This window comes from Acomys russatus, chromosome 8, assembly GCF_903995435.1.
Source record: "Acomys russatus chromosome 8, mAcoRus1.1, whole genome shotgun sequence".
Taxonomy (NCBI): Eukaryota; Metazoa; Chordata; class Mammalia; order Rodentia; family Muridae; genus Acomys; species Acomys russatus.
In genome coordinates, this window is record NC_067144.1 from 871,354 (window position 1) to 899,046 (window position 27,693).

The following is a 27,693-nucleotide window of genomic DNA, read 5'->3' on the forward strand; positions in this document are numbered from 1 at the left end:
TTCAGCAATACCCCCAAACATCTTTTTATTATAAATACAGGTATCAAAACAATCCTGAACCTATTTTTGATACTAATAGTAGTCAGCACCCACACCGCTTCAAGAGTTAACACAATTTGTTGACTATCCATTATACCTGCTACTTTAAACAATTCCAACTGCAGCTCTAAGTACGATGGATAAAGCATGCCATTCCTGTTCTTCCTTCTTGAGACAAAGGTTTCCGTGGCCATCTGACACTCCTTTGCCATGCTTCTGTCTTGAAAACCTGAATTTAATTTTGAATACTTCAGGTTCATGTTTAAATGACAGTGCTTTAAGTAGAGAAAGAAAAAATGTGCTGCATTTCTCTTGTTACCTGAAAACATAATAGGTGCACATATATTAAATATATTCTTACAACTGTCCGGGTCATGTTTACCAGCTGGAATTCTTTTACTTAATGTGTGGGTATTCTGCATGGTGATATTTAATCAAGACATTAACATGAGTAGAAGGTTGTTGATTTAAGACAAGTTTGAGATCCACTATTAGTTGTTGTACGTCTGTCCCTCTGGCGGCTGTGGAAGCTTCATATTTTCTTTGGACATCATTAGACGTCTTAGCTCTTGAAGCACAACTTTAATGCTATAGGAATTTTGCCATTTTGCTAATACTGGTATGCTCCGTGCATCCACCTGAGAGAGGAGGAGGAGAAGAGAGAAAATTAACTTATCAAGCATTACAGAACCATAGCTAGCCATGGTGGAGCACACCTGTAACCCCAACAGAGAAAAGAGGATTCTAAGTTCAAGTTAGCCTGGGCTAGATATGGAGACGCTGCCTCAAAAGGAAACAAAATTAATAGTATTAATAATGATGATAATATACTATATACTGATTTATTAAATATACTTTAATAAGAATGATATACTATAAAATTACAGATTTCAAAATCTGCATTTTGTTATTAATGTATTTTAAAATTGTATATTTTGGGCTAGTGAGATAGCTCAGAGGATAAGAGCACTGTTTGTTCTTTGAAAGCTCTTAAGTGGCCGGGCGTGGTGGGGGACGCCTTTAATCCCAGCACTCGGGAGGCCGAGGCAGGTGGATCACTGTGAGTTTGAGGCCAGCCTAGTCTACAAAGTGAGTCCAGAACAGTCAAGGCTACACAGAGAAAACCTGTCTCGAAAAAAAAAAAAAAAAAAAAAAAAAAAGAAGAAAGAAAGAAAGGAAGGAAAGAAGGAAGGAAGGAAGGAAGGTAGGTCCGGAGTTCAATTCCCAGCAACCACATGGTGGCTCACAACCATCTATAATGAGATCTGGTGCCTTTTTCTGGCCTGCAAGCACACATGTGGGCAGAATACTGTATAAATAATAAATAAACAAATCTTAAAAATAAATAAAACTATGCATTTTTTAAAAATATTCTTTAACAAGATTTTCTAAAATTCTGGATGAAGCATTTTCTGTATTTCACAATAAACATGCAGCATCTTGTTACCAGAATTTCTATATGCATATAAATGTTAAATAGCTATTTTGTAAACACTTAAAATCCTTTTTTTGTTGTTGTTTGTTTGTTTGTTTCGTTTTTCAAGACAGTGTTTCTCTGTGTAGCCTTGGCTGTCCTGGACTCACTTTGTAGACCAGGCTGGCCTTGAACTCACAGTGATCCACCTGCCTCTACCTCCCAAGTGCTGGGATTAAAGGAGTGTGCCACCACCGCTAGGCTTAAAATCCTTCTTAATGATTAAGACGTGAATTGAAGTTGCTGATATAAGACAAACTTTAGATCTACTAACTTTAGTCAGAACACTCCTTTCTAGGTTCAATAAAACTCAAGAGGAAGAAAGAAGGTTGAACTACTACTCCTTGCAGATGACATAATCTTGTACTTAGACAACTGTACATTCTGACATTTGAGAAACTACTAGAAGGCAGGAATGATGGTGCACACCTTAATCCCAGCATTCCAGAGGCAAAGGTAGGCACATCTCTGTGAGCTGGAAGCCAGCATGGCCTATACAGTGAGTTCCAGGCCAGCCAGGAATCCATAGCAGGACTCTGTCTCAAAAAACATGGGGAGACGGCAGGAAGGGGCCAGAGGGTAGAGAAGTAGAGGAGGTGGGAGACAGGGAAGGGAGGAGAGAGGAAGGAGAGTAGACAAGAGACAGGAGAGACAGAGAAAGTGAGGGGACAAAAACTACTAAAGCTAGGAAGTTCATGGTATCCATGTTTAAAAACGTAAAGTTGCATCTCTGTACACTTGCATAGAATCTGAAAACTAAAATTAAGAAAATAATGCTATTTACAATAATAGGATCAAAATTAATAAGACCTATGTACCAGTAACTAAAATACTATTTATAAAAACGAAATAAAATACCTAAATAAGTATACATGGATCAGAAAGTTAATACTTTGAACATGACAATATTCTTCAAATTGATCTATATATTCAAATAAATATTTATTAAAATTTCAACCTGGCAGGCATGGTAGCTGTCTTCTGCAATCCTCAGCACTCAGGAGAGCCTAGAGCTGTACCGTAAGACCCTCAAAAACCACATTTTTACAACTGCTTTGTTTTAAATTTTTTGCCCTAAAAATGAGCAAGTTAATCCTAAAATGTGTATTCGAATGTCAGAAAAGAAGAAAAACTGTACAAAAAAGTTATTTCAAAATGGTACAAAGTTACAATGTTGTTTGTAGAAAGATAAATACAAACAATCTGGAAATCCAGAATATTTAAATAAGTAAAAGTTCAAAATATGCCATAGATCAGGAGAGTTAAAACCAGAAAAGTGATAGGAGAAAATAAAGAAGTCAACTTTCATGATACAATTTTTGACAATAATTTTTAAACACAATGCCTAAAACAGACTTAACAGTAACAACAAAAAATAACAGACTTGATCAAAATTAGAAATGCAAACTGGGCATGGTGGTGCACACCTTTAATCCCAGCACTCGGGAGGCAGAGGCACGCAGATCGCTGAGAGTTCAAAGCCAACCTGGTCTACAATGTGAGTCCAGGACAGCCAGGGCTCCAAAGGGAAATCCTGTCTCGAAAAACCAAAAAAAAAAAAAAAAAAAAAAAAAAAAAAAAAAAAAAAAATGCTTGGCCAATCTATGATGACACACATCTGTAGTCCTAGCTACTTGAGAGGCTGAAGCAAAGAATCACTTGAGCAAGGAAGGAGTTTAAGATCAGCTTGGGCAATACAAGAATGTCCTAGGGACTGGAGAGATGGCTCAGCAGCTAAGAACACTGTCTGCTCTTTCAGAGGTCCTGAGTTCAATTTCCAGAGACCACAAGGTGGCTCATGACCATCTGTAATGTGATCTGATGCCCTCTTCTGGTAGGTGTATATGCAGGCACTATATACATAATAAATAAAAATAAATCTTAAAAAAAAAAAAAAGTAATGTCCTGCCTCAAAACAAAGCACCAAATTGAAAACAAGTGTACCACAAACCGCACCATCAATAAAGTAAATAAACAACTACAACACAAAGAAGAGAACAAAGTTCTTACAAACTGAATGTATGACGCAGGGCATTTCTCCAGTGTATAAAGAACTCTTAAAACTAAGTAATTAAAAGCTAACAACATAACTATAATGCATAGACTAAAGTAGATGCAGACAGGCAGCTGGGAAGATGTCTCTTAAAGACCCATGGCTCTTATACTGAACCCCCCATTTGCATATGGACAGGCCTTTTTTGTTTGTTTTTTAATTAATAGTTCCTTGGAGGTGGCAAAATGGCTCAGTGAGTAAACTGTCTGGAATCATCACCAGAATCTAAGCCATAAGACTATTCCCACCTCCAGATTAGCTTGTCATTTGTATATGTGACTAGCTTCTATGTACAGCTCATTTTTTTTTTTAAGATTTAGTTATTGATTATTCTGTATACAATGTTCTTTCTGCCTGAAGACCAGAAGAGGGCACCAGATCTCATTATAGGTGGTTGTGAGCCACCATGTGGTTGCTGGGAATTAACTCAGAACCTCTGGAAGAGCAGATACTGCTCTTAACCTCTGAGCCATCTCTCCAGCCTCTATGTACAGTTCTTAAATGTCACTTTCTAGAGCCCTGTCTGGCTAGTTTTTATGTCTACTTGATACAAGCTATACAGTCATATGAAAGGAAGAGCATCAATTGAAAAAAATGCTTCTAAAACACTGGGCTGTAGGCAAGCATACAGGACATTTTTTTGTGTGACTGACGGGGGGAGGGCCCAGCTCACTGTGGGCAGTACCATCGCTGGGTGGGTGGTCTTGGGCTCTGTAAGCAAGTTGTATAAGCAGCACGCCTCCTCGACTCCTGCATTAGCTCCTGCCCTGAAGGCCTTTGGTGATTGCCTGTTATATGGAAGAGTAAGTGAACTTACTTTTGGTCATGGTGTTTCACCACTGCAGCAAAAACCCTAGGGACAAGTCCATGTTGTTTTTGTTGGCTGTCATTCTCTTGCTTATTAAACAGATATCGTCAACAGTTTAGTTGGTAACTGTCCTATCAAGAGGTCTCTGTGGCAAGAAATTGTGGGTGGTTTTACAGAAACATGTTCAAAACGCTTTAAGGAACGAAGGCTCTACAAGGAATTAAAGCCTGTTGACTCACGACTATATAAGTGAACTTGGAACTGGATCTGCCCCATATTGAGCATTCCGTCAACATGAAGGATGGGGAGAAAGAAGGGGAGCACGAGAAAATAAATATCCTGTCATATCAAAATCTGCACCTTATCAGTCTATAATGCAAAATAACCTCCAACATTTGAGCCCTCAAAGCATGAAGCTCTGTAATACATTCGACCCTCTAACCACAGACAAGGAAGATTTACTAAATAAATAAAAAGAACAATTACACCAACACCCACCATGACTATCTGTGTATTTAACATGAATTAGCCTCAAAATTCATAAAACTATCCTCGCCCAATTACTAACAGTCAATATGAAACTCTATTTACTTATAAAAATAACTATCCAGCCAATTATATTGGTGCATCACAAGTTCCAACTTGGCCTGAATTATAAGGCAAGATCTCATCTCAAAAATACTAACACACAAAGCCAAGTTCTTGAATATCAATGAGGAAAAAACTCTTGAATCTAACATTTATCTTACTATTTCAACCCCTCTAAACTCACATCTATATTCCAAGAATTAAGTCAGTATTGCTTTTCAATTTTCAAATCCCAAATAAAGGATTACTGAGCAAGTACACAGATGAAATATTCATATGCCACTCGTGGAACAGGCACTGACACACTCTGTACATACTAAGCCTTACAGTTCAACACATACTCCATTGCTAGGTGCATTCCCCAAGAAACACTAGTCACACTACATCCAGGTAATGGTAGAAGACATGAACGGAGAGAGCGCTTCACAGTCTTTGCTGCTTTTCCAGAGGGTCTGAGTATGGCCCCAGTACCCAGAGAGTGCAGCTGATGACCAACTTGAGGTGAAAAGACCCACCCTACTGTGCCATCCCTTCTGGTAGGATCTCACATAAAGGTAAAGAAACAACAAAGTAAGAAGTCTTTGGTTTTTGCCTCACTCTTGCTAGCAAGTACATCAATACTGTGTCTTAAGCATTCCTTTACAAGTAATAGAATCTACTTCTTTGGGATTCCAACACAGATTTGAAGAGCAGTAGCTTCCTAGGAATCCTCCCGGATTCCAGCACCAAACTAGACTGTTTGGACATCCAGTTTCTTGAACTGAACAACTACCAGATCTCTGCAAAGAGAGCCATTGTTGGATTACCACTTTTAAGCCAGTTAGTAAATCACAGATACTTAAGCCATTTAGTAAATCACACATACACACACACACACATACACACATACACACACACACAGTCTGTAAGTTCTGCTCCTTTATAGAGAGCCATAACATATACATGTAAATCAAATTTTTTAAAGATTTATTTATTATTTATACAGTACTCTGCCTACATGTGTGCCTGCACACGAGAAGAGGGCACCAGACCTCCTGATAGATGGTTGTGAGCCACCATGTGGCTGCTGGGAATTGAACTCAGGAGATTTGGAAGGTGCTCTTAACCTCTGAGCCATCTCTCCAGCTTATAAACTAAAATTTAAAATACTAAAAACATGCAAAAGAAAAAAGTTGAGGTTGACCAGCTGATAGCTTCTAGGCAAGGTGATGACCATGGTGGCCTAGTTCCTCTGGAAAAGGAATGCATACCTATATTGGCTCATTTTTGTCAACTTGACAGGCACTAAGGTAATCAAAGCAGAAACTCCCTCCACAGGCTTGGCCTGTAGGCAAGCCTGACTGATGTGGAATGGCCCAACTCACTGTGGGTAGTGCCACCCTTAGGCTGGTTGTCCTGGATAAAATAAGGAAGCAGGCTAAGAAGCAAAAAGCAATCCTCCCAGGCCTGCATCATCTCCTGCCTCCAGGCTTACAGCCTGTTTTGAGACAGCACTCTAGCTCCCTCCGTGACAGACTGTGATGTGAAACTGTATGCTGAAATAACCCCTTCCTCCCAAGTTATTTTTGCTCAGGGTTTCATCCGAGCAATAGAAAACTAAGACAAAGCTCTTAACTACGGAGCCATCAATCTCTCCAGCCCCTTACACTGTGTCTCTTAGAGATGGAAACTTCCCTGGTGGCCTAAATAGGTAAATTTTGAAGTAATAAATTTCCTTGACTGTTTCTTGGCTATTCAGCTTTCTTCTTCCATATATAACTTTCAATTCTTTGCTCTGTTTTGTTTTGTTTCTGGCCAGAGACTACCTGTGCTTAGCAAGACCACTCAATGGAGAACTTAGGAATCCTCTCTATTTTTCTAAACATTAGGTGAGGTTGGACAGTTGTGACTGAAATACCAGAAGAAATAAAATTAGATTTCAGGGTCACCTGGGGCAAATTTTAAGAAATAGGCCTACAGGAGATAATCTGGGCAGCTGCAGGGAGGGATCAGCCTTTCTACCCACTAGAGATAGAGTTGATAAAAGACCCAGTTTTATGGACACATTCTTCCTGCCCACCAGAGATAGAGTTATTAGTAAGAAATCAGACACTTCCCTGGCCAAAATAGTGAACAAAGAGAACAAAGAAAGCTAAGCCTCGGGTGGTCTTGGCACCTTTTTCTGTAGCCTGTGATCTTTGGACATTAGGCCTCCGTATATTACTCAACCAACAGGCACTTGCTAGGCTGGAACGCCCCTGCTTTGAGAAGCTGGGAGGGATAGGAACCTATAAATTTACCCTCAGCTCAGAGTGCAGGGCTCTTTCTGGATACCACTGTGTTGGAGACCATCAGAGCGAAGCTCAAGTCCAAAAAGTAAAGGTCCTCATGTTTTTTGCATCGGCATCAGGCCCTGGTGGTCTTTTTTGGGGGTTCTTGGGTTGTGGGTACTGTAGTGACTATTGGGGAGTATATCACTTAAAGAAGTCACCCAACATCCTCAACCACCCTCTTGCCTGAGATCTAGGATAAGGTGAACCTTAACTTTAACTTTCACAGAAGAAAAATTCATTCAGCAGCACAGTCTGAATCCAAAGCACGTGAGGCATGGCCTCTCCTATGGCATATATTCTGGTCCTTTCTACAACTTTCCCTCAAGCACATCTGTCACGCTTGCAACATCACAGATAAGGAGCCCTGCTCATCTCTTCCCAACACGCTGGCCACCTTGCTTTCGTACTTTAAACTTTTCTCCTGCTGAGACCTTCTCATTCCCATGACAAGCACCATTTGTTCACCATTCCCCTTCCTACAGGTCCCCTTGGTTTTTGGTTTTTTGTTTCTGTGCGTTTTTTGTACTATGCGTTAGGAGTGCTGGATAACAGGTATGATACCCTGGGCATCGTTTTTTGTTGTTGTTGTTGGCGGTTTTTTTGTTTTGATTTGTTTTGTTTTGTTTTTTGAGACAGGGTCTCTCCGTGTTAGCCTTGGCTGTCCTGGACTCACTTTGTAGGCCAGGCTGGCCTCGAACTCACAGCAATCCGCCTGCTTCTGCCTCCTAAATGCTGGGATTAAAGGCCTTGGACACTGTTTTCAATGTTGGTTCCAGGGTTTAAATTCTGGTTATCAGGACTGTGCAGCAAGTCCTCAGCTGCTCTGAGCTCAGGCTACTGAGCTATCTCACAGCCTATCTCCCCACTCCCCTACTCAAATTCTAAACAAGTTAATTCAAATTTGTCAGCAGGAGAAAACAAACTTCTCTAGGAATATTAACAATTTTTAACTTATATTTATTTTTATAACTGTTAGATAATAAAACACCCAACGTTTTGTGTTTAAATTCGGCTACCTGGGTTTTTATTAAAATTACTTAGTAGAGCACTGGGCATAGTGGCACATGCCTATAATCCCAACACTTGGGGAGGCAGAGGCCTTTGTGAGTTCAAGACCAGCCTGGCCTACAAAGCAAGTTCCAGGACAGGCAAGGCTCTGTTACACAGAGAAACTCTGCCCCAAAAAAACAAAAACAAAAAACAGAGTAGAAAAAGAATCTTTTTCTCAATTTAAAAACTGAGATGCTTAGCTGGGTACAGTGGCGTGTGCCTTTACTCCCAACACTCAAGAAGCAGAAGCAGGCAAATCTCTGTGAGTTCAAGGACAGTCTGGTCTACTAAGCGAGTCCAGGTCAGGCAGGACTCTGTTAGGCTGCTCTTGGAGAAAACTGGGGTTCAACTCCTAGTGTAAGAAACATTAAACAGAGCCGGGCGTGGTGGCGCACGCCTTTAATCCCAGCACTTGGGAGGCAGAGGCAGGCGGATCGCTGTGAGTTCGAGGCCAGCCTGGTCTACAAAGTGAGTCCAGGATAGCCAAGGATACACAGAGAAACCCTGTCTCGAAAAACCAAAAAAAAAAACATTAAATATTAATCTTTTCTGTTAAACACTGCAAAACTTAGCTTTATAACAAAGAATTCAAATCTTTTATCTCTCTCATCTTTATGAAAATATTTTAATGCCCCCATACACACACCTGATAAAAGCTTTTATTCATATAAACACTGCTGTGTTCTTAGTGGCTCCTTCCATTTTCTTTCATTTCCTTTGCTCCAATTTCAAATAGCTCCTGAATAGTTCTAATTATTTAGCCACAATCTGAACCACTGGGATGAGCATGCAAGTTTTCCCTTCATTATTGGTATTTTTCTAAGTTTCTATGAAGAACGTAAGTTTTTTTTAATTGGAATAAAAGGAATCAAAAGGCAAGGTTTCCAAAACTGGCTGAAGGTCATTAGCTACTTCCTGTCTGAGCTTTACTAAATGAAACTGAGAGTAAAAAGGGAGTTGTCCTTGGGCCACAGGATATGCACTAGGGCTGCTGCTGTTAAAAGCAGATCCAATGTCAGTCACAGCTTGTGCTTACAGAAAAATTAGACTAACAATCCAGACTAAGTGCACTCCTACCCTCAAAATGTGAACTAGTGTTTTGCCTATCTTTTTATTTCATTTTCTAGTAATTTCTATAATGTTTTACGTAAGTAAAGATCCCTAACAGATTAGAAGCAAATAGAAATTCAGCTACCCTGACACTGGAGAGATGGCTCAGTGGTTAAGAGCACTGGCTGCTCTTTCAGAGGACCTGAGTTCAATTCCCAGGCCCCCACATGGCAGCTCACAACTGTCTATAACTCCAGTTCCAGGGGATCTCACACCCTCACACAGACATACATGCAGGTGAAACCAGTAACGGACATAAAAATAAAATAAAATAAAAATAAATAAATAGTTTATAAAAGAAAAAGATTTAAAGAAGAAAGAAAAAAAGAAAGAAACAGACTATCCTACTAACTTACATGGGTCCAGACAGCTTACTCTTTTTGTTATCTACTTTAATATGCCAACCATGTTCAGCCATAAATATTCAGATACTTGTTCCTCAAAGAAAAATACCCTTTATAAATATTCATCCTTTTAATCTAAAAAAAAAAAAAAAAATACCTTAACCCTAAAAACTAATTTGTTTTTGCTTTTTGAGACAGGGTTTCTCTGTGTAGCCTTGGCTGTTCTGGAACTCACTGTGTAAACCAGGCTGTCCTTGAACTCATGGAAATCCACCTGCCTCTGCCTTGTAAGTGCGCCATCATCACCCATAGAAAAATAGTCTTTCATCAAGCAAAGATTTATTCAAACTAAGATTATTGATGTAATTAATAAAATCCTAAGAAAAATGTTATCATAACTTGTAAACACCTAAAGATTTTAAGGGTGGCTTAATTCCTGTACTCCCCGTACTCAGAAGGCTGAAGCAGGAGTTCAAGGCCAGCCTGGAGCTAGCTACAGGGTGACATTTTATCTCGAAGGGGGTGCGAGGGGGCAAAGAAAATGAAAGTGACAAATTTTATCTTTTTTGTAACAGGGCCAACTATGAAGGCCAGGCTAGGCTCAAACTCCCAATGATCCTGCCTATACAGGTGACAACTTTCAGCTGAACAAAACTTTTCAAAACTCTTGCTACATAGTATATGCTATATAAGAAGTTATTATCATAACTTACCATTCCACTGGAATTATTGATTCCATTCATATTAATTTTTGTTACAAATCTAACTGATGGAGGAGCTTCTGGGTATTTAGATCCACATTCTACTTTCAGGCTATATATTCTGTTTTCATAGTTTGTCTGAAAGGATAGGGAAAAGAAGGGATGGTCATAATGACAAAACTAAAATACTGCCCAACTGTCAATAAAGAGAATATAATATGAATATACTTGTTATGATGTTTGTGATTGTGTACAAACTTCTGTACAAAGTTACTTGAACTATATAGTCAGGAAAAATGCACCAAGCATAGTTAAAGAATGAACTAAAATAATTCTACAATGTGAAATCAGAGTAATCAGAACTTACTTTTTGTAACACAAATGGTGCTGCCTATAACAAATTAGGAAAAAGAAACCTTAAATTTAGGTTTTGCTTTTAAATAAAAAGTTATACTGAAAAGTGTGAGATTTGTATTACACATTTCCACCTTCCAGAACATTCTCATTTGTTTCTATTATTTTGGTAATACTAACATTGCTTCTTTTTATTCTCACATGGATCTGCTGGATAAAAAAATTATGATCACTTCTTAGAGATGGGCAGACAATTACTTCTAGCAAAAGGAAAGTCATAACATACCATCTTACAGCAATAAGACAATTTCCTGTTTCCCATTATTTATATTATTATTTAATGAATCTATAGTTCATTAACTCCATTATCTGAATTAATGTACACTTTATATTTTCACATTATTTTCAAACACTGTCTCTAATTAATGAAGTTTAGCTATACAACAGGAATTTTAAGGCTATGACATACACTTCAAGGCTATTCAGGGCTTATTCTCATGATATAATTAGCTTTTCTTTCTCATTATAGCTTTTGTTCACATACTAGTTTAACACTGAAACAGGAAATTACATAATAAAAGAAAACAACAAATTTAATACCTACTGGTATCTGTATAAAACTAGGGAGAAAATAAGCCATGTTAACAACTACAAATCTCACCAACACATTCAGCTTTTGTTTTGTTTTTTGGGTTTTGTTTGTTTGTTGGCTGGTTGGTTTTTGGTTTGTTCGAGACAGGGTTTCTCTTGTAGTCCTGGCTGTCCTAAACTTGCTTCGTAGGCATGTTGGGCTCAAACTCACACAGGCCTCCTGACTGCTGGGATTACAGGTGTGTGTCACCACACCCAGCAGCCAGACATTCAGTTTTGATAAAAAAAGAGCAACTCTCAAGTAGACTTCAGATTTCTATCATTAAAATACTATAATAGAAATGTATGAAACAATCTGATATGTTATTAAATACTTCAGCTCTATAAAAATTACCCAAATTTGACAGGAAACAGTCATACACCCAACAATTTGGTGCTATATAAAAATGAATTAAATCAAGCAGTTCTCAAGAGAAAATCTTTTTGTGGTTCCCCAATTGGAATGCAGATCAGATTATCTAAAGGAATATTAAAAAGAAGGAAAACAAAAACAAAAAATGTTAAGCATGGTGGTATGACTAGAACCCAAACACTAGAGAGGCTGAGGCAAGAGGATCACCTCAAGTCTGAAGTCAGCCTGGGTTACATAACACCTCCCCCACACAAAGAAAAGCAAAAGCAAACACAAAATAAATAGAAACAAGTCCTTCTCCTCTTCTCCACTGAATCATGTCACAAAACCTGGCAGGCATAACCTAAAGTAGGCCATTAAGCCTCATATTCTAAAGTCAAAAAGAAAGAAAGAAGAAAGAAAGAAAGAAAGAAAGAAAGAAAGAAAGAAAGAAAGAAAGGAAGGAAGGAAGGAAGGTAGGTAGGTAGGTAGGTAGGTAGGTAGGTAGGTCATCCCTAAAAGGGCAGGGGTACAGAAGAGGCTGGTAGGTCTTGGTCAGTGCGCCCTACCCTGTTTAATACTACAGGATCAGGCTCTCTCTGTGCACCAACACTCAGATTGTACACTCTTAAGAAGCCAGTGTAAGGAACTGGAGAGATGGCTCAGAGGCTAAGAGCACTGGTTGCTCTTCCAAAGGTCCTGAGTTCAATTCCCAGCAACTGTACGGTGGCTCACAACCATCTATAATGTGATTTGGTGTCCTCTTCTGGCAGAACACTGTATACATACTAAATAAATCAATCTTTAAAAAAAAAAAAAAAAAAAGAAGCCAGTGTAGAGCCGGGCGGTGGTGGCGCACGCCTTTAATCCCAGCACTCGGGAGGCAGAGGCAGGCGGATCGCTGTGAGTTCGAGGCCAGCCTGGTCTACAAAGTGAGTCCTGGATGGCCAAGGCTACCCAGAGAAACCCTGTCTCGAAAAACCAAAAAAAAAAAAAAGAAGCCAGTGTAAAGCTCTCTGGGTCTTCATTATAAAGCTACCTTGTCATGGAACTCTCATGAAATGACTGTGTATCGAACATCTCAGTCTTCCTCCCCTACAGCTCTACTGCAATGGCCCACGGAGGAGAAAGAAGGCCACGCATCTCTGTGCCTGTGTCTCAGTGAGCTGGGAGACTGAAGCTACAGAATCAGCCTTCGGCTCCAACTGGGCAAGGACAAGACATAGTATTACCTTATGTCAGTGACACCAGCAAATGCAAGTAGCTTATGAATTAACTGGGGACACAAACAGATGAGAAATAAAGTAGGCGCTGTAGTGTGTCCTCCCCATGGGGCTATGCTAAGAGTCTGCCTGCAGGACCACTGAAAAGCTCAGACACGCTCTTCAGATACAAGGTCCACTGAGGGCATTCACTGGAGAAAAACCAATCTAAATAATTTCAAATTTATATTTTACCAAGTTTTGACTTAAATCTTCAAACCATTCTATGCCAAAATGTTAAAAATCAATTGCTTTCAATTTTTTAGTTAGATTATCATAATGTTTACAGGCAGTGGAAAAAAATCAGTTTTCATCATAAATACCAAGTTACAGTCTTTTAACCAGCAATCTTATATTTGCTTTCTCAAGTATCCTATGGAAGAACCAGAGCAGGAGAGATCAGAAGGAGACTTTTATGAATGTACATGAAGTCTGCAAGCTGTGTACATAACAGACTCGGTATAAGACTGCAAAGGCAACACCAGCGAATGCCATAAAACTTACTCATTTGCCAGGTGTGGTAACGCACGCCTTTAATCCTAGCACTCGGGAGGCAGAAGCAGGTGGATCACTGTGAGTTTGAGGCCAGCCTGGTCTACAAAGTGAGTCTAGGACAGCCAAGGCTACACAGAGAAACCCTGTCTTGAAAAAAACAAAAGCAAAAAAAACTTACTCATTCATCTAACATTGCTAGTTACAGGTAACATTTCTTTTTTTAATAACAAAAAAAAAAAAAAAACAACCTACATTCTACCCAAACAAAACAGGCAAAATTTTTTCATCAGAAGGTCAATGTACTGCATAAGAGCACAGAATGAAAAATACAATTGAGTGCCAGGCGTGGTGGCACAAGCCTTTAATCTTAGCACTTGGGAGGCAGAGACAGGTGGATCTCTGTGAGTTTGAAGCCAACCTGGTCTACAAAGTGAGTCCAGGACAGTCAGGGCTACACAGAGAAACCCTGTCTTAAAAAACTAAAAAAAAAAAAAGAAAGAAAAAAAAAAAAACCCCAAGAAGAAAGAAGAAAGAGGAGGAAGAGGAGGAGGAGGAGGACGAAGAGGAGGAAAGGGAGGAGGAGGAGGAGAACAGAACAGAACACTGGAGAAAAAGTTTCTCCATCAAGGAAAAATTAAAAACTTCATACAGACCAGAAAGATGTAAGAACAAATGCATACAAAGAAAACAAAAAATAAACCCAAAAACCAAAAAAGAAAAGAAGAAGAAGAAGAAGAAGAAGAAGAGGAGGAGGAGGAGGAAGAAGAGGAGGAAGAGGAGGAGGAGGAGGAGGAGGAGTCAGTTCTTTCTTGTGGTTGAAAACCCCATGTGGTATGTTCTATCACCAAACTACTTGCTACTCTATTTTATAAACCAGGGCACTAAGACCTACAATATAGGCCTGTGAAACAGTGGGCACAACAATGTGTAAGCTTCAGTCACATAAGAGAGCAGGCAACATATGACACAGTTTTTCCCAATATCCCCTCCGCTTCTTCACTTTTCTTCCTCTCTGATATGGTACATTCTCTGTCCCCATCTCTACTTTCAGAAATCCTACCATTCCAAAGGCAGCTCCTATGCTCTGCTTTCCTCAATGATTCCAGCTGGAAGAAATAGGGTGAACTTGCTGAGCCATATTAGCATCTAGCACTTGGAATGATTTTTATTACTTCTTTATTAAAACACAAACACTTTGGGGGTGAAATACCATGCCACTCCTCCTCCTCCCCAGTCCTCCTGATAGTCAAGCTTATACACTTCACACAGGAGGCATCAATAAATAAATGTACACAGAATTATAAAACTGAAGGAATTCTTTCTGTCAAAAGTTATAGTTGTCTTTAATATCAATAAAATTGAATGTTCACTTGAAATAAACAATAAACATGTAAACATGTACAATTTATAGCACTGACCCTTGGTGGCCCAATAATCATGCCTGTCCACCTCGTAAGTGTCATGTCTTCATCATCTTCAAGGCCCCAGCTAACCGTACCATCTCCTACACCTTTCTGTCCTTCTTCAAGTTCTTCCAACAAGCGAAAATTACGAGGAACTTTAACTCCTATACAAAAAAAGTCAGTGTCAATGTAAAAAGCTCATAATTATTAAGAAATTCATGTTTAAATTAAACCTTCTGTAATTGGTTTTCAAACATTATTTCACCTAAAAGCAAATCAAATAAGTATTGTGCCTCCAGAAATATCTGACTTCAGAATACCTCAAAATGAAAATGCAAGCAGATATCAATTGCAAATAGCTTCCTGGTTAGGTGGGACTTTGTGTTCATCTGCCCTTCTCAGTTCTGGCATTCTGTCTGGTTTGAACCTGTGCGTCTTATCCATGCTGCAATAGTCTCTGAGAGTTCCTAGGTGTCAGTTTTCTCTAATGGAGTGTCACTGTACATATCAATCACACTCCAGGACAGGCCCGTGCCCAGGAGTAGTAAGCCGACACACCACAGACTCCATTTTTGTGTGTGGATAGGCTTTTTGTTTCATTTTATTATTTTTGTCTTTTGGGGGGGTTCAATTTTTACACACAGAAAGACAGACAGACAGACACAGAGAGAAAGAGACAGAGAGAGACAGAACATGACAACAAGATTGAAAAATATTGGAAGGGTTTAGGAAGAATAAAGTATGATCAAAATACCTGTATGGAAAAAATTTGTATTTTTTTAAAAGCTGGATGGTGGTAGTACATGCCTTTACTCCTAGCACTCAGGAGGCAGGAGTAAGGAAATCTCTGAGTTCGAGATCAGCCTAGTTTACACAGAGAAACCCTGTCTTGAAAAAATTCAAATAATGAAAATGCCACTAGATTATTAAGGTCTTCAAAAACCTCAGAGTCCTACAGAATATGGCATTTAAAGATGTTTATATTGTTTTAATGATTCTTTGACAAGACAGGTTAACTCCCGGCAACACCCAGCCGACCTCAAAGATGGTGATGAAATCAATGAACCTCCTTATGGAGATAGCGTCAAATATGGCGAACCAGCCACGTGGCAAAATGGCCTAGTTTCGACCATTATAGAATTCTGCCTAAAACTTGGCAAGCTTGGATACAGGCACAGTCGACAGCCCAACTCTGCCAAGACAGGGTAAGAAAGTCCTCAATAGTTCCTGCCTCACAAATATGCCTGTCAGATATACTAGGACAGAAGGCTGAAGATGATGCTCCAACGTTTTAGAGAGCTATGTGTGACTGTTCAGGCAGCAAACTGTCTCTGTCATTTTTTTTAACTATTATAAAATTAGGAAGCTGCTAACCTGTATTTACTGTTTACTCAGGTAATTAATGTTACTCCTTCTCAAGTCTCTGATGGGGTTGAAGACCAAATAGTTGAATTTCACAATTAAGCCTAGTTGTTTAGGGGTTAAGATGTTTTTAGGTCTAGATTGATGTTTTAAGTTGATAGAGATGATAAATATTGAGTTACATTCAGAATTTTAGACTCACCAAGATAAGAAAATGTTTTCTTCAAGGTTGCCAAATACAAACAGCCAAAATACTATGAATTTAACATGAATGTAATTCCTGAATGTTCTGTGGCTCTTCTTGCTATATGTGGCTTATTTTATATAGGTGTAATAATATAAATGTATATGTAAAAAAAATTAAATATAAAAAAAGTCCAGAGAAACAAAACTGTCATCTACTTTTCAAAAATAAAAAAAAGCATTGTGTCAAACATAACCAACAGTACTGAGCAAGTATATAAATTCCTACTTATTCAGGTTTAAACAAATACCATGAGGAAAGCATCATAAAATGAACCTTTTCCCTTAGTTGAGCCTCTCAGCCAAGGACTCTTGACATAAAATTAATGGGCAAAACTAGATAGTTCAATTAGCAAATGACGTACATGAATATACACATCCCAGTATTTTTTGGGAATTTCATTCAATCTTAGAAATGCAACAAAAGAGCCGGGCGTGGTGGCGCACGCCTTTAATCCCAGCACTCGGGAGGCAGAGGCAGGCGGATCGCTGTGAGTTCGAGGCCAGCCTGGTCTACAAAGTGAGTCCAGGATGGCCAAGGCTACACAGAGAAACCCTGTCTCGAAAAACCAAAAAAAAAAAAAAAAGAAATGCAACAAAAGGTAAGATTTTCTAGAATACGGAGGTGAACCACGGAGGGTCTCAATAGTTAAGGCTCCTGTCCCTGACCAAAGGAGCTCTGTATCTGCCAGATAATCCCCCATCACTCAACCACTACCTAGGGCTTCAAGCAACCCACACAAACACACTACCACTGAGCTATACTTCTGGCCCTGTCAAGCTTTAGAAAACAAAATCTTTGCAATTAAATTGCAGCCATCATCTACAGATGCAGTTTATACAAACTCTAGTTTAATAGTAAAAATTTTATTCACATTAATTCACAGAGAAAGAAACACAGGTAAGATTATCTTGCTAAAATGAAGAGTCATTGGAACAATTTTAGTTTCTCAAATAAGTATTTCAAAAATGTATTTAACATTTAAAATATATTTGTTTTGTTATGTGTTTTCCTTTGTTTTGAAACAGGGTTTCACTATGTAGCTCTGGCTACCTAGAACTCTCTATTTTAAAATGAGAACATGTTTCATTCACAGATGAGAACAGAAACATTTGTAATAACTGTTTTAAATCTAACACATTCACCCCAAAGAGTACCTCTTAATAGATTTATAACTACCTCTTTATAAATCTAAAACAGCATCAGCTACATAAAAGTACAATAAAGTACCCAATTAAATTATAGGACATACGTTAAACACTAAAATGTGACCTAGAATTGATAAAATGAAAAAACAAAATTCAAATCAAACTTTAAACACTGGAAACATCTGAACTATAATTTCAGCCACAAGCCAAAGGACCTCCAATTTAGATGGTATGCAAAATATCTTATACTATGTACAGAAAATATATTACTGTATAGAAAAAAAAGACCCAATCACACAATGGTTACTTTTTATGTAAACAACCACAAGGACTCTGACCCTCTATATCCATCACCCTAAACTACATGGATTATTCACTCACACATCTATTTGCTACATATTAATACCACTAGATAAAAGAAAAACAAGCCTTGGTTATGTTAATGAATTTGGACATAACACACCTTTAGGAATCTTTCACTTTAGAATGGTAATTTTTTTTTTTTTTTTTTTTTTTTTTTTTTTTTGGTTTTTCGAGACAGGGTTTCTCTGTGTAGCCTTGGCCATCCTGGACTCACTTTGTAGACCAGGCTGGTCTTGAACTCACAGCGATCCGCCTGCCTCTGCCTCCCAAGTGCTGGGATTAAAGGCGTGCGCCACCTCGCCCGGCTTCTTTTCTCATTCTTAAATCACTGGCATGGAGCCAATACCACAGGAATGATAAGAACAAAGTAGGAACCCAGCTAAAACTTGCTGAATTTACTTTTATTTTTCTCTCATATTTGTTAACCAAGTGCTTCTGACACTGAACATCCAGAAACAAAATGCCTCTCCCTAAGATCGTAAACCTCAATGATAACATCAGGTAGTCTATTTATTCAAATGCAAGCCACTAAACTATCTGTATAGGATATAGATGTTACAAAGAAAGAGACAGCTTGAGGAAGAGCATAGAGTAGCTTAACACACCTCAGTGATACAGCTAACAGTGTTCACTGCAGAACTATGCAGGGGGTGCTTTCCTTAAAATAAAGTAGGGAGTGCAAGAAAACGACAACACACTCTGGCTTCTCTCTTCCAGTTTTAATTTCTCAGTAAAATTAGGCACATACTTTAAAAGACAGATGTGTGGTCTTCTAACAATGACCATAAACTGGTTAAAACTGCTCTTCTTAGTAATCCGGGAAGTTACAGTTAACTTCCATAATCAGAAGACTATATGAAACAAAATAAATAGCTATTCCTTCAAATCATTGTTTATGAGGTAAACACTTCAAAAATAAAGTAAAGACTATTCAATAACAAGCATTTCCTATAAGGAAATTACCTCTTACCTGTACTGTTTAGTTAACAGCAGTTTGTAATTTGGGTAGATGATACTAGCACAGTAACAACAGTATACCAATCCATGCATTTGTACTTTTCAGTAACATTTCAGTCACTACACTGAAAGACCCAGGCACAATTACAGTATGTCCAGAAAATAGATGGTTTGCAACATGACTGATTATTAGCTATGTATTGCTGTTTTTGTTTTTTGTTTGTTTGTTTTTCGAGACAAGGTCTCTCTGTGTTAGCCGTGGCTGTCCTGGACTCACTTTGTAGACCAGGCTGGCCTCGAACTCACAGCGATCCGCCTGCCTCTGCCTCCTGAGTGCTGGGATTAAAGGTGTGCGCCACCATGCCCAGTAGTATTGCTGTTTTTAATGTAAAGCTAAACTTAAGGTAAAATCAGACTCCTGACACCCTGTCACATGGTAATCATGTACAGCCACTCTAATAAGGTCATCAATTAGAAAACAAAGAGCAATCTAGGCAATAAAGCACTAACCAAAAGCCACTGTGTACACAGGGCTCTGAAGATGATATCCCACACCAAAAAGAAGGAGGAGGACAACACACTGTCTGGGAGGAATGGGCAGGGTACTATCTTCATCTCCTGAAGCAAGGCAGTAAGGAAAAGGATGACCCTGGCCCTAAGACCAGCAGCAACAACTCAAAAGCCCAAGTCCTCAGAGAGACAGAAATGGTACCCAGACTCTACTGAGGTCAGCACCTAATGGTAGAGCAGAGGCATTGGGGGTCAGGAGGAGGAAGAGCAGAGAAACTGAAATGTTCGTTTGTTCCCATAAGTACAACTTCTCAACAGAAGGGAAACAAAAAAGAGCTGGCCCCCTGGGCTTTCTGACAGGCAGACTTGAAAACAGCAGTACGAACTGAGGTAAGTCCCACAAACATAAAAAGACATCAGTACTTGTGCGAGTTGATTTGAAAACAAGTGTGCCTTTTAAATGGAATCAAATTTAGCTCTGCTATTACCGTATCTATGCACGTTAGGGGAAAGCAAGTGACAAAGATAGGAGAAACACACGCAAAGTAAATTATTTGAGAAGAAATTCCTATCTAGAATAAAGAACTTCTCCAGCTAATCAGTTAAAAAGAAGAAAAGAAACAGCAGCCCAATTTAAGAAAAGTCCAAGAACTGGCCACAGTGACACACCTACAATCCCATTATTTGGTCAGTGAAGCCCGGAGGGTCAAGAGTTCAAGAACAACTGGCAAATAGTTCAGTACATAAGTGCTTGCCACCAAGCCTGACAGCTGAGTTCAATCCCTAAACTCAACATAGTGGAAGGAGAAAACTCAACTCCTCACAAGTTATCCTCTGACAGATGACAGACAGACACACACATGTACACGCACACACACAAATCTAAGAATTAATTTTTAAAAATATTTCAGTTTTGGCTGCAGAGTAATTCAAGCTTAAAATAAATGACACACTATTTCAAAATTTAGATTAAAAACGAAAACAAAATTGTTGGACAAAGCCGGGCGTGGTGGCACACGCCTTTAATCCCAGCACTCGGGAGGCAGAGGCAGGCGGATCGCTGTGAGTTCAAGGCCAGCCTAGTCTACAAAGCAAGTCCAGGACAGCCAAGGCTACACAGAGAAACCCTGTCTTGAAAACTAAAAAAAAAAAAAAAAAAAAAAAAATTGTTGGACATAAATCTTCTCAAGAAAACATATAAATGGCTAACAAACAAACAAAAGGGTACACAGCATCACTAGCCATCAGGGCAATGCCAATCAAAACCACAGTAAGGCTCTTTCAACGGTACCTCCTAGGTGATCAGTTGTGTCAAGATGAAGCTGAGTATCTCCATTCCAGCCATTCACTAATGTGAATGATGAATACGAACTCCACACTTGACGAGAAGGGCATGGCTACAGAAGTAGATGCTGAAGCTTTGATGAGAGGTGAAAAGGTTATATGGTCCCAATCAGTGACGGCTTTCCCATAAGGTAAGGTGTCCTGACCACAGCAGAATAATACACATTATTGTTCTAAACCAAGGAGAACTGGAGATAAGAAGCACAAATCTGCTCACAGATGCAATGTGGACGCCATCAGAGCACTCTCAACTTGGTTGGGGGCGGGGGGACTCCTGCACTGACAGATACTACTAAGCCCTGGTACGTGGGGCCTAAAAGAGCTAGCAGAACTGAAAACTCGTCAGTCTTTCTAAAGACAATGATGTCCACCAATATGTTGCTAGGAAGCCCTCAAAGAAAATAAGCAGCACAAAACCAAAGCACTCATTATTGCACTCGTCCCGCACATGTTGACACACTGCTCTGAAGAAACACACTAATAAAAAGGGGGCTGCAGAATATGCTAACCTTTTGGTGAAGAGATGAAGGAAGCCAAAGAAAAACACCAGGAATAGATTGGCATCAGACATGGGCTGTCCTCACTGCACAGTTAAATGAGTCTTTTAGAGTAACGAATAAATAATCAGACCTTGACTCTCAAACAAAGCAGTAAGACACCATGCCACACCCCATGCACAGGATGGCTAGGACCAAAAGTCAGGCAGCACTGGAGAGCATGTGGAAAAAGGAAGATCATCAGACACTGCTGCTAAGACTGTAAACTCAGCTCCCTCTGGAAGAGCATAGCAGCAGTTCCTCTAGCAGTTGGCACAGTCATCACCCAGCTATTCCACTTCTAGATGTGTACATTAAGAAAGCATACTTCAGAACAGATACAAATGTTCATAGCAGCCTTATTCCCAATAGCCAAAATAAAAATTTAAAGGTAACCAAAAGCCCATCAACAGGTGAACGGACAAATAAACACTGTGGTATAGACATTCCACATTTCTTCAACTACAAGCAGTATAAAAGTATGATGTACACTGCAACACAGATGGCCCTTGAGCACATTACACAAGGTGTAAGGCTCCTCATCACTGTAACAAATTGCCTCAACAATATGAGGGCAGTTTCCTGGAATAATAGTCCTTCCTCAGGTGTCCCCATTGGTCTTAGACTTGTAAGAAGGTAGACCCATCAGAATGGAAGGGCATGGTGGAGGAAAGCTACTTAACTCATGGCCATCAGGAAGCACAAAACCAGAGAAGAAAGAGACAGAACAAGAAGCAACTCCAGTAACCTTAATCAGGCTCTATCTCCTACTTTCCACCCTTCCCCAAATGTTACCAAATTATGAATATCGATGGGCTAACCCATTGAATTCATCATTCAGCCCTCAGTGACTAGATCTGCCAAACAAGAACCAAGTATTCAACATAGGGCCTTTTGGAAGGGCAGTCCTATCCAAACCATTACAGAGAATGAAAAAGGTGACCACAAAGATCATATATAACATGGTTCCACTCATAAAAAGACATGAGTGAAAAAGAGGCTTATCTATTGGGACAGAAAGTAATTTGGAAGCTGCAAGACATTGGGAGGTAGCAGTATAGTGCTAATGTGTTTAGGTTACTTCCTATGAAACTGAAATGCTTTAAATGACTGTAGCCATGACTGTACGTGTGGTGGACTCATCACTGCTCTGAAACCCAATGAGAATGAAAGAGAGACCACCAAATGACCAGAGCCAGGATGACTCCTCCAAGGCTTGAGTTTCGGCTCCAGTTAGAATTTTTCTTTTGTTCTCTAAAACTGCAAGCTTATGTGTTAAGACAGCAAGTTGCTAAGGGCAAAGACCCATTGCTTCAGGTAGCAAGTGAAATTGTGATTGATAAATAGGCAGCACAAGCAGTGCTTTAAGTAAATCACTAAACAAATCAATAATTCAGTGTCTGAGTAGCCTTCTCTTTAAGTTCGTTCTACTTCACACATCTCTAAATACAAACTCAAATAAACTGTACTCATTAAATAGACTTAAATAGTACACATCTCAGTAAAGCTGTTTTGCTAGGGTTTTGTATTAATTTTTGTTTTTGTTTGGTTTGGGTTTGGATTTTCAAGACAGGGTTTCTCTGTGTAGCCTTGGCTGTCCTGAACTCACTCTGTAGACCAGGCTGGCCTCGAACTCACACTGATCTGCCTGCTTCTGCCTCCCGAGTGCTGGGATTATGGGCGTGTGTCACCACACCTGGCTCCTGTTTTGGGTTTTTATGGTAGAAATAATTCCCTAAAACTGAACTCAAGTTTCAGCGTCCATATGATTATGTCAGGAGTCAAAGAAGAGTGGCGTTTTTTCACAAGATTAGAACTTAGGATCTGCTGTGTCTTACATGGCTTGGTCCTGGAAACTCGACTAGGAGCAATGAGGGAATGAAGGTCAGACACACAGACAGAAAAGCTGGGGACTGTTGAGCTGTGTGCACTCTGATGGAATGGTACCAACTACACACCCAAGTGAGAACCTCAGCATCTTTACTATAGCAGAGAGGCAAGAAGTAGTCTCAGGAGGTCTGTGGAGGCCACAAGTCTCAGGCTGTAAACATAGGGAGGAGGAAACTAAGTTGCTAGGTTTTTTTTTTTATAGACTACTACCATTCCTACTCCCATCCCAACTCAAGCTTGGTCATCCCTCTGAGCCGGAGGGATGGTTTACCAGTTTCCCGTAGATCCAACATGGCCATGTGCATATCAGTAACTCACATCCATTCAGAGCTGTCAGCTCTTTATCAGGGTTTTATTGGCTTCTCCCTCCCATGGTAACTTCAAAATCCCTTAAGAAAATCAAGTTCATAGAGCTACTGTTCACCAGTCTTATCTAATAAATACTTGGTGGTGGTGGTTAGACATTTACGGTAATTTGAATGAAAATGGCCCCCATATACATATGCTTGAATATTTGGTCCCCAGTTGGTGGAACTGTTTGAAAAAGAACTAGGAGGTCTGGCCTTGTTAGAGGAGGTCTGTCACTGAGGGTGAGTTTCAAAAGACCCCCCACTATTCCCAGTGTACCATCTCTCTGGTTCCAACTTGCAGATCAAGATGTAGGCTCTATGCTGTGTGGATGGCAAGCCTTTGTTCCACTATGAGCTAATCCTCTGAAACTGTAAGTCTCAAATTAAACATTTGATGTGTTTTGTCACAGAAACAGAAAGGCAACATAGAAGTTGATACTAGGGACTGGGCTGATGACATGAAATGCTTAGTCATGATGTATTTTTGGAGAAACATGGAAGACTTTAGGACTTGGGACTAGGAAGGGAGTTGAACGCTGTAAGGACTTAATGGCCCTTAGTAGAAGGTTGGGAAGACAAGAACACTGAACGCGGTGTGGACTACGGGGGCCCAGCCCAGCTCAGGATGTTTCAGAAGAAGAATAGCATCAACAAGACTAGACAATTCTTGATATTTTGGCAAAAAAATGTGGCTGCTTTCTGCCCTTGTCCTAAGAATCTGCCTAAGGCTAAGCTGAAAAGTATTAAATTAATTTCCGTAACAGAGACTTCAAGACAGACAATATTGACTGTCTCATGGTGATCACTTATGGGGTCTATAATGGAAAAGAGCAAGCGGGGAAAAAATACAAAACGTACAGTTTAAAGTGAAAAGAACATTAGGATATATAACTTTGAGATGGTAAAAAGGAAAGGCCTGAGGAACGTACAGCTCCTAAAAGACAACAACAAAGGAAACGTGCTGAAATGTGGGGTCCAGGCTCCACCTAAAGCGGCAGTCACCTGCCAATGCTGTCTATGTTGTTCTGGCTCTAGAGTAAAGAGAAATACATAAGCAGCAAAGCGGTCGTAAGACCCTTCCTCTGTGGGTAAGGAAAGCCCCGGAGGCCAGGCACGCGGCAGGGCAGTCCTAGAGGAGGCCCTAAGAAGACACTGTTGTGAAGCTGTGAAAAAGAAGCCTGGACTTTTGTTGGGCAACCTATGCTGTAGGGCAGATGCTAGAGCCATGGGATGTCTCTCCCAGCAGAGCAGCTACAAGAGAGAATGCGTTGCAGGCAGCAAAGCTTCGAGAGCAGAGCCTTCTAAGGCCTCTGACAGCAGACATGAAGCTTCAGGGTTTGCTGGCTGCCTTGCGGGTTCTATCTGCACTGCTGCAGTATTTCCTCACCGGGCTCCGTTTCCTCCTCTTTGAAATGGCAATGTGTATTCTGTGTCGTTTTATGTTAGAAATATGTAATTTGCTCCTTGATTTTTATATGAGGCTCCAATTAACAGACTGCCTTGAGTCTAAGAACCTGTACAAAAGGAAAACTCTCACTTTCCCCCTAAGCCTACCATGCATCTGCATTCAAAGGAACTACAGCCCATCACAACACTAACACAATCCAATCGTGACACTAAAAACATGAGCACAGTCAGCATGTTGATGGAGTGGGTCATTAATTTTGACAGACATGTCTCACAAAGCTATCAAAGGAAGAGGACTGCATGTAAGACATGCATAGCATCTTCCACAGATTTTCTGTAAATCTAAAACTGCTACAAAAGAGTGCCCAATTTCTGTTCCCTTTTGAGACAGGAACACACTAGCTGGTTTAGGCTAGCCAGGCTCATCAGGAGCTCACAATCCTGCTACCTCAGTGCTAGGATTATAGGTATGCCACAGAACAGAAACCTTTCTTTCTTTACACTGTAAATTACTTATAATAATTGAATCAAATGATATCTTGAGTCACAGGTAGTAAATATTAAACATTTTTCCCTTGAGTAATAAGCTAAGTCCATGAAACCCCTTGACTCACACGGAAAGGGAAGAAACTTCAGACCCACTCCATGGGAAAAGGCTGTAAAAGAATTTGTCGTCTAGGAGGGAATGTGTCAAAGTCACTGCCTAGACTGAAACACTAAGTTCATCCTTTGAGGAATACTCTGAGCTCTGCTATCCATCATGGAGAGAGCACTATATTATAATCTTTCTTCTATTCCTGACCAGTTACATATTATGTTTTACTTCTTTCATTTCTCAATTTTCTAAACAGAAATTCTCAAGTCTAATTTGAATGATTTTCCTCCAAACTTTTTTTCAGTTAGAGTTCAAGGCCAGTTTGGCTACATAAAACCCTGACTCAAAAAATAAATAAGCTCAATTTTCTAAAATGTATTTTAATTATACCAAGGTTTCTTCTCATTTCTTTGGTCTAAGACCAGTGGAAGTAACAAACAGAATATCTAATATGCAATACATATGCAAATAATCCTTCAAAACTTATTTATAGTACACACTCAATTTCCAAGAACAAAAGAGTTTAACAAAAATATGTGTCACTCAGCCGGGCGTGGTGGCACATGCCTTTAATCCCAGCACTCGGGAGGCAGAGGCAGGCGGATCGCTGTGAGTTCGAGGCCAGCCTGGTCTACAAAGTGAGTCCAGGATGGCCAAGGCTACATAGAGAAACCCTGTCTTGAAAAACCAAAAAAAAAAAAAAAAAAAAAAAAATATGTGTCACTCATATTATCTAATTGCTGGTCTTTTCAAAATACTAAATATTCTTTCATATGAGTAGTCTTAAATGTCATGTTTCAATTAACAAATGCAATTACAAATTGACATTTTTCATATTACAATGCACCATTTTATAACATTTTAAGTTATTGAGCACAACTCTCAAAAAACATGTCCCCATTTATAAGTACATATATTTCAAATAACATTAACAAGTCACTTTAAAAATGATCCTTGGTCTTAGACCTCAGCTCTAAGGCCAGAACACTGATGTATTTCCCAAGGTAGAATTGCTAAAGATTTTACTGTCTATGACACTTATACACATAAAGGCACGACTCAGTCGGTATGAAAAATTATATGACGGTAATACCTTGAAATGTAACAATCACAACATCCACTCAACCTCTTCCCTTTCTGCAACCTAGATTCAATAGGAACTTAAACTGTAAATCTTATGAACCATCACTTTTAAGTGCTAAAACTCAACACTTTTAACCTGTTTACACTGAACAGATTTTTAAGTCATCGGATTTCTAAACCCCTATTCCATGATGCTGATAGCAGACAGGAGTCTAAGACACCAACTGTTCTGCAATTGGCTTTCGCCTTACTCGGTATACTGTAGTTTTTCATTTAAATTTCTTTTAAAAATTAAGAAAGAAAGAAAAAAGAAACACGCATTCGGCTCTCTGACTCCGAACAGCAGCCGTCCTCCCGCACGTGTCAGGTGGAATCCCAGCCGAGACCCCCCACACACACCCCAACTCCATGCTGGATGCCTCTCCGCCGCCACCCCGCTGACCGGCAGGGCCGCCCGCCCACCCGGGCCGCCCCGGCACATCCCACCCCCCGCTCGGCGGCTGCGGCGGCCTGGCCTGCCTGTGCTCCCGCAGGGCCGCCGCGGGCAGTGGGCTCGGACCTCCCGCCGCCTCCCCCACCCCCGGCCCCCCGCGCGGCCCCACACACTGCGCACCCGCAGTCCCGCGCGGCCCGCCCGACAGCCGGTGGCGAGAGCGCGGCGGACCGGGATAGGAACCGACCTGTGGAGACCGCCATCTTCTCCTGCTCCCAGACGCGGCCGCCGCACGCAGGACGTCAGCGTCACTTCCGTCAGCGCGCCGCGCTCCGTCACAGACGGCCCTGCAGTGGGCACGTACGGGGCTCGTGCTCCGGCTGGTCAGTGGGATTCTTGATTCTACTGTTGTCCTAATAAGCGCAAAAACAAAAAGGACAACAACAATTTTTTAAAAAGAAAAGGAAAAAACAAAACAAAACAAAAACCTCGGGAA

At 40.1% G+C, this 27,693-nt stretch overlaps 1 protein-coding gene across 1 annotated transcript; it reads right to left on the bottom strand.

The window, feature by feature from the left end:
* On the bottom strand, positions 1-27,587 carry Ube2v2 (ubiquitin conjugating enzyme E2 V2). The gene is made up of 4 exons (XM_051150562.1): positions 27,445-27,587; positions 14,991-15,139; positions 10,492-10,617; positions 1-677 (listed from the first exon to the last, which is right to left on the bottom strand). The coding sequence occupies exons 1-4, from the start codon at positions 27,458-27,460 to the stop codon at positions 531-533; spliced, it is 438 nt and encodes a 145-aa protein (XP_051006519.1). The 5' UTR covers positions 27,461-27,587; the 3' UTR covers positions 1-530.
* Positions 27,588-27,693: the final 106 nt, after the last annotated feature.

Excerpts from the sequence above, each read along its gene's own strand:
- Ube2v2 (XM_051150562.1), bottom strand. Across the intron at positions 10,618-14,990 it reads TGATTATTGGGCCACCAAGG|ACAAACTATGAAAACAGAAT; the intron begins GTCAGTGCTATA and ends CTATCCTTTCAG. Across the intron at positions 678-10,491 it reads TCAATAATTCCAGTGGAATG|GTGGATGCACGGAGCATACC; the intron begins GTAAGTTATGAT and ends CTCCTCTCTCAG.